Source organism: Pomacea canaliculata, linkage group LG1 (assembly GCF_003073045.1).
Source record: "Pomacea canaliculata isolate SZHN2017 linkage group LG1, ASM307304v1, whole genome shotgun sequence".
Classification (NCBI taxonomy): domain Eukaryota; kingdom Metazoa; phylum Mollusca; class Gastropoda; order Architaenioglossa; family Ampullariidae; genus Pomacea; species Pomacea canaliculata.
The window spans coordinates 101163-109465 of record NC_037590.1 but is presented as its reverse complement, the minus strand read 5'-3'; the positions used below and the strand labels follow the sequence as shown (position 1 = coordinate 109465).

The window sequence follows — 8303 nt, the reverse complement described above, 5'->3', positions numbered from 1 at the left end:
TCATGTGATGAAGTTAAAAAAAAATCAAAGATGGCAGCGTTGTTTGGGCACGGAAATCCACTGTCCACCCCAGTAGGCCAGCTCATTGGTGTGTGATTATTGACACTTGAGATAACTTAGTACTCAGTTGTGTGTCCTATTATTGTCTTACGCTTCATTTCGATGCATTGAATTTTAAAATTGCTGGAATACCTTTTTTTGCATGTAATGAAAGTTATCGTCAGTGTGCTGACCGTATGAACACTCGGACAACTGCTTTTCTAACACTTCTACAGTCAATAGCAATTTTTTTGCGCTTTATTTTGGCTAGTCTAATCAGCTTTATTTTAAACATCTGAACGAAAAGGTACAAAAAACTACAGAGGAAGGATAGTTTATTTTTAAGAGGTAAGTCCTGATTGTAGTAGAACTACTTCTAAATACGAAGGGGCCAGTCATTTCGCCCGAAGACCATATCGCCCCACCACTTGTCAAATCGTCTTAACCACAATATCGTCCTTAGTAAGACCACATCGTTCCAACACCAAAAACCAAGTCATCCCAGGCGATACAGGTTATGTGGTAGTAGTATTAAACTAATTAAAGTAGTAGTAAATGCATGACCCAGTGATACTAAATAGAACCCTAACTCAGATGAGAAAGATAAAAAATGATAAACTTTAATATTACAATTTTTACACTAAAGCAGGGTGTCACATCATGACAGATTTCTGAGGAAATGAAAATTATGTAAAATGTGGTAGATTTTACAAAACTTTGGCATAGAATACTTTACAGAAACTGATTTAGGAATATGTTTAAAATTATTTATTTGAATACTTCATTTTTTCCCCCCCGCATTTATTTTTATCTCAACTTCTTAATCTCACAGTTTGTGTCATCCTCTCTTACTCAACAGGTGTGTTTTCTAAAGTCAGTGATGTAGTGTTCAATTTACAAGTATTCTGAATGAATTCACCCGCACTACTGTTTTGACATAAACTTTTGACATCTGAATAATAGATACAGATATCATTTGGGCTTTACATTTATTCATTTGAATGCTCACCATTGATCTTTTGCTTGGACATTACATTTATTTTAATACTCACTATTCATCTTTGCCTTCCTTGGCAGATCCAATGAGCCTGTGTGAGCCAGAAAACTGTCATACTTTTGCCTAACTCAGATAACCTGTGTTCCTTCCAGTAAATTGTTGTACTTTTGCCAAACTCAGATAACCACTGGTACAGATTTATTTTATTTTTGGACTAAATTGTATTTATTAAAAATACTATATACTGCACTGTCAAACATGCTTCATGGTAATTACTGATCAGTGCTTCTTACTTTGATAAATATTGTAGTGATTCAAATTGTTCAGGGACATCCATTATCTCCATGGTGGTCTGGGTGTACCACTTGTCATCAATACAATGATGATCAGGTGATCTGGGTTCAGATCTTATTTCCAGGGTTTACGCTTGTCATCAATAAAGTGATGTGCGCATGTCTGTTCTATGTGAATATATGTGCATGGCTGTTGGCTATTCAGTTTACTTCTGCATATATCATTTCTGTAAAGCCTTTTGCTTGGAAAAGTGCTATATAAATGTTCATTATCATCATTATCATTAGCATTATTTATACTTGCTAATGGTATGTTTTTCTAGTCATGTAAAATGCAGAATGAAAAAAGCAGAACATATAGAAAAATATGGTGCAGATGGAATTAAATGTTTAAAATATATTGACTTTATCAGAAGATACATCCTTCATAATGTGCGTCTATAATTTCTGAAGAAAAGGAAAATTTGCAGATAGAATGATACACCAAGCTGGGTTCAGGAGAGTGGGAAAAGAGATTTTTTTCAAGATATTGTGATAACAAAATTGGTCTTATTTTACTATAATCTTTTTCTTAGAACAATTTTCTAAATTTCAGAATTTCTGTTTGATATTTACAGAGCGAGCCACAGACGCCGCCCAGGCATCTGAAAACTGGGCACTTTTTATGGAAGTATGTGACTACATCAATGAAACAGATGATGGGTAGGCGAGCATGCTCACGTGTGCACAAACTGCACGCATCCTTTTTCATGCATTCATAGATACCAACATTCATGGGCTGAAATGTCTGAATCTTGAAAATAAAATAAAAGTTTACTGTACTCCTCTTTTTGTTTAAATTTTTTTTATTTTTGTGTAATTTCTTAATGAGCATCTGTATTTTAATGTTTATTTTACCTTATATAAGATATGGGACCTGGAACTTAAAAATAAAAGCTATGCAATGCAAAATTTAAGCTATTTTCAGAGAGTACATGAGAAAGGAAGGGAATAAGTAAGAGTGGTTGCCAACAGCACCTCATTGTTAATCTTCCCTTGACTGGAAATGGTGGGCAACACCAGTACCATTTGATCTGTTCTAGTCCACTGTGTTGATCATTGTCATCTTTAATGTGTAATATATTATCATTTTTAATCTCTCATTCACTGCAAATGGTGGGCAGCCTTGGTGCTGTATGATCTGTTTTAGTACTTTAAGTTGATCATTGACAACACAATATTATTAACGCTTGCAGGCTCACATTGCCCCACACCGTCCGTGTCCCTGTATGCTGCTGTCTATATTGCATAATTTACTTCTACTGTTGTTATATTGTTATGCACTAAAAGATGCTTCCAGAAATAATATTAAAGGAAAATAATTTTGATTCTTGATGTTTAGTTTCATTTAAAACAAGAATAATAAATTTTCATTAATCAATTTGTCATGATAAAAAAAAAAAGATACCATATCCTGGTTATCAGTGTACATTTTTTTTTTCAGACCAAAGGATGCAGTCAGAGCATTCAAAAAACGCCTTTCACAGAATGTTGGAAAAAACTTTACGGCTGTTATGTATACTCTGATAGTAAGTGAGATCTAACCTATGGACTACTTATGCCATTATCTGGTAAATTATCCGTGCGTTTTGGACTTTAATGCTAACTTAACTGATTTGGTATAAATAGTAGAAAGTGGGGTAGGGGAGGGAAAGATTTTGCAAAGTTAGAAGGGTTATGGTTAACCCTGAATCTGCTATAGGTTGAAGGTTTAAGGTTAACCTTGGCTCACTCTGCTATAGGTAGAAGGATTAAGGTTTACCCTAACTCACTCTTTGCTAAAGGTAGAAGGGTTAGGGCAGCGGTTCTCAACCTTTTACATGTGACGACCCCCCTGACGAACACCGGTACGTCCGCGACCCCCTTAGCCAGGGGGGGGGGAGCCTTAGCTAACCTCCAACGCCGCGTCGAGGAAATCAACAACGGAAGAACAAAGTTCGTATCTGCAAGAAGTATAACTGTTAATGAAATTTTACTAAAGCAAATTCTGTGGTGCTAATAAATATTATTTTATTGGACACTCACTTTGATTAATGAGAAGGTTGAGCCTGCTTGCTGTTGCATAGAGAAGCGAACCTGTGTGCGATGTTCGTACCCACTGCTATTCGCAGCTCAGCCTCTGCGTCCACACGATTTCTGTATTGAGACTTCAGTGCTGCCAATGCTGAAAATCCTTGCTCACACATATATGAAGTTGAAAATGGCAGAAGAACTTTCATTGTTTTCTCAGAAAGCACCGTTGACGCTAATCCATAATTTTGGCACTGGTGTTGTGTGGAAGACCATTTTCAGGGATTGGTCACTCGAAAGGTCGATGAGCTGCTCTTCTTCTGTGGACAACCCGCTTGTGTTGGGATCAGCCAGAAATGGATTACGAATCCAATCGTATTTGGTCACATCAATTTCAGCGAAATAATGCTGAAACCTTTCTTGCAGTCCGCTTAGATGGGCAATAATTACCTTCTTCACCTGATCAAGATTCAAGTTAACGTCAGCCTTGCACTTACACAAGCACGGAAACATATCAAAAATATTTTCTTGGCGTATCTTTTGCGTCCAAAACGAAATTTTTCGGACGAAAGCATTCATCTTGTCAGTTGTTTGTAATATGGTGGTGTCCTTCCCTTGTCTGGTCATGGCCTTCTGTCAGGGACCTATAGAGTACTAGGACTGAGCACGTGCGAATGAAAGGGTGTGAATGATGGACGTTTCCTGAATGCGTGCCTTTTAGATGTTTTAAAAAAAAAAGAGAGGTGTGACTGGAGAGGGAGAGGGGAGTCAGCGATGAGAGATTGGGGGAGAGAGAGGGCAAAAGGCGAGAGGAGGGAGATTGGAGGCTTAATTGTTGAGAGGGGGATTGTGTTTTGAGTTTTGGAAGTGAGAAGTCACTGCATGCCGAGACAGTGTACTTAAATAGGGAGAAGAGATTTGGAGTTTGAGCCCCCGCACCACTCGGTTACACAATGTAAACTAATTTCACTAATACCAGTATAAGAAACTTTTTTAAAAAAATGACCACCTTCGCGACCCCCTTGTAGGCACGTCGCGACCCCCCAGGGGGTCGCGCCCCACAGGTTGAGAACCGCTGGGTTAGGGTTAGGGTTAGATATGACCAACCCAAAACATTTTCATAGAAGTATTTCACTTTTTAAACATCATTTCTATTACATCTACCTTCCCAATGCGACATACAACTGGCGCTTTGTGCTGTTACAACATTTTTTGTTGTTGCAGAACTTGTGTACCTAATTTAAATTAGAGTACTTCAGCCCACTAAAAACCCTTGTTATGACTGTACAAAAATATCATAAAATAAGAACATTTGAAACTAAAGGTGTTTGAAGTCATAGTTCATGGAATGAAAGCAGATTGGTTGATTTCCCTACTTAGACCCTTTGCAGTAATGATCTGATTTTGGTGGATTTAATAGGGAGGTTTTACTATAATTTAAAAGATGCAAAATCTTAAGGAAACTTATGCTTGGGGAGTCTGAAAACATCATTTTCCCATTCAATTTGAAACAGCAGCAACAAAAAAATTGACAATTTGAAGTTATTAACAAATTGAGTCCTGGTATTGACCTTTGATTCTGATGCCTAGAGATGGGAAATTTGCAGTTTTTTCCCAGAAATCATTAAGTAATTAACTAAACATGAATAGAAGATAAACCAAAATTATAAATAAAGTTTCAGGTTAAGAGAAAGAAACCTTAACCCATTCCATTGTGAAATTTCACTTTTTTGTCAATCCAAAGATACTCAAGTGTATCAAATTGTATTTACAAAAAGAGAATTTTTATATGGGCTTATGAACAATTGATCATCACTGCAATGTTAAGTCTGATATTCAGTGGAATTTAATGGTTATACACTGTAGAAATAAAATAAACATAACTTATGATAACAAAAGAACAACTTTAATGAAACAAAAAGTGCTAGCAAACTTATGTGTGGACTTGTGTTGCCATCATTTTTTAAAAGAAAGGTAGAGCCAAAAAAGTTCATTTCTTCAAACTAATATTTTCCTATTCCTAATAGGTGTTGAAGGGTCTCGATGAATTAGTATAGTCCTTTGTAGACCAAACCGATTGCAAAAAGCATTGTAACATTTTTTTTAGCACTTTCTAATGCCTCAAACTCTTTGTGGACAAAAAATTGTCTGATGAACCCGATGTATTAATCCACTTTCTGGCCATTATTTGCTTACTGAGACACAGCATAGACACTGCCAGTTGTGATGTTGCACATCATTAGTGAAGGGGAGTGTGATTTTGCAGGACTTGCTGACTATATGAGCAAATTGGCAACTTTGAAATTAGATAATAAACTGTTGTGTTTCAGGCACTGGCATTTACAGAATATATTTATAGTACAGAGGGTCTTATGTTCATGAGATGCAATGCAAGGTCACAAACCCTTTTGAAAAAGGTTAAAAACGATGCCATCTACTTGTATAATTTACCAATATGTCTTGGTATACAATAGAAACTCTGACACCTTTACTGATGCAAGGCTACCTAGGCCATCAACAATTCAGTTTTAAATGGTGCTTTTTCTGATACAAGCCCACACTCACTTATCCCCTACACAGTACTGTCTCATGTGTTATAGTTCTCTGGGTTCTTTTAAGAAAAATTAACTAGTTTTCAGCTTCATTTCCGAAATGTCTGACACTAAGGGCTTTATATGTAAAGATAAACCCAACATAAATACAATGAAACTAATGGCTTTATATGTAAAGAGAAACCCAAATAACTATTGACTATTTTCTTTTTTTGTGACAAACATTTTTAGGTGATTTAAGTTGTATTTTGTGCCATTTCTGTTGTTTTGAATAGCATGTAGGCAAACCATGTTTGCAACAGTAGGTCTACTTGATCTTGAATTTTTTTTTTTGCTGTGACAAAATAATGTCAGGACATCATTCAGTTCAAGATGTGGCAGGTTCCATTTTCATTACAAATATGATGCTTTATTTTAAAACACTCTTTTGTAAAATATCGTCAACAAACCACATCATTGTTGCTAGGCATCAAGAGTTATCCCTTTTCTGTCACTTTTCATCTTATGTTCAGTGCCCACTGCAGACAAAATTTTTGATTTTTCATTAACTTTTGAAAGCCATACCATTAGACATTAAGTTCACAAAAATTACTAGATGCACATTCTAGTGGCATTTCCTTTATTTCAGCAGCACAAAGTGTGATATTTTCTTTTGTCATCAACCACTTCATATAAGTTTGAGATTCTCGAAGACGCCAAACAGCAGACAAAAATTTTGCGCAAAACAGTTTGCATGTTATTATTATGTAAGCGTATTTACTTGGAAGGAGGACAAATTTCAAAAAAAAAAAAATTTGATTACAACAGATGGTCACATTTTTAAGGCATAACAGTACTACAGTATTTTAGGTACTTTCTAAAGTGAGTCTATGTAGTTGTAAGCATACAAAAAATTTCTCTTTAACATTTTCATTTTGTTTGTAAGTAAAATGAATTGAAATGTTCTGCCCTTTTTGACTGCAGTGTCTGGAGACTGCTGTGAAGAATTGTGAGCGGCGCTTTCATTGCTTTGTTGCTACCAAAGATTTTCTGCAAGAATTAGTCAAAATTATTGGCCCTAAATATGACCCCCCACAGGCTGTACAAGAAAAGGTGCTGCAAATGATTCAGGTATGGAGACAGTTTTTTTAAAAAATGAAAATGTATCAACATCATAAAAAAATAACAATAATGCTGCTCAGCCTTATTGAGTTGCGTTTAAGGACAAGTTTCTGGAATTAACCACCAACTGCAACTATTTTTTATCTTTTGTCATGCTGCTGCTAGTTCATAGAACAAAATACATGAAAAAAAAACCCCATTCTTCTGGGTCAGTATTTCCCCATCCTCATCTTGTATAACTTTTAAATAAAAGCATTATGTGGAGATTTTATATCATTGTCAACGACGTGTATTAGCATCTATTTAAATATGACAAAGAGTGTGGAGTGGTGTCCCTTCGTCTAACTGGCTTGAGTGATTGTCATGACGCCGCCGGTGCCTATAGTTTCTCGCTCTCTCCAACTCACCAGCGGGTCGGACAATTGCGCGTTCTTTCGTTCCAATTGAAGAATGACTCGCCTGTACGAGTCTGTCTGTTTATTGAACAAAATTACCAACCAAAAACAAATAGATCCTAACTATAAAAGAAAAACGGTCTCTAACACCACAGTTTATCCTTCAATCTCCACTTCTACAAAGTACAACGAACACCTCACACGCTATAATCTCACTGTCTTGGCACATACGTTCACGTCTCCCTTTCCGCTCTCTACTTTCTTCTTCTTCCACTCGCTATCCTTCTTCCTCTTCTATCTACTCTCTAACGTCCTTCTTCTTCTAAAAATGTCCTCTCACGTCCTTCTGCTTCCATATCCCTTCTCAACGAACCTCTCTCTTACCTCACTATTTCTTTTTGACGTCACTATACGTCATTTTTCACGTTCTATTTAGAGAACGTCCATCATTCGCACGCTTTCATCTACACACGCGCCCAGTCCTAGCACTCTGACTAGATCCATGACATTGATGCAGCTCTCCACAATTATTTTGATTTTGTATTTTTGATGACTGTGTTTGTAGTGCCCATTGTAGAGGCCAGTGCTGTATTTCTTTGAGTGATTGTTGTGCAGGACTGTTTTACCTTTATTGTCTTCTATGACTTTCAAATTTCCCATCGAGTGCCAGCCTTTTTTTACCTGGCACCATGATGGTTTTTTTCTGTTTTTTCCCAAGTCATCCTTACTATTGACCTTGCATACTTTGAAGATCATGCTGTCCTCTGCTTTAAAACGTTTGTGTTGTCTTTCTCTGCTTTGTAAATGCATCGACACCAGTAGTCTTCTGTTGATTTCATTCATCTCTGTTGGCCCAGATATCTCTTGATCTATTCTG

The 8303-nt window shown here is 36.5% G+C and overlaps 1 protein-coding gene across 2 annotated transcripts in view; it reads left to right on the top strand.

Annotated features, from left to right (window-relative positions):
- Positions 1-12: 12 nt before the first annotated feature.
- The window catches only part of LOC112558085 (TOM1-like protein 2), a 47979-nt gene continuing 39688 nt past the window's right edge, over positions 13-8303 (top strand). For both annotated transcript variants that reach the window (XM_025228290.1, XM_025228283.1), the window contains exons 1-4: positions 13-88; positions 1947-2031; positions 2813-2897; positions 6894-7040. In XM_025228290.1, coding sequence (XP_025084075.1) covers positions 31-88; positions 1947-2031; positions 2813-2897; positions 6894-7040 — 375 coding nt within the window. In that variant the 5' untranslated portion in view covers positions 13-30. The remainder of the gene's footprint in view (positions 89-1946; positions 2032-2812; positions 2898-6893; positions 7041-8303) is intronic.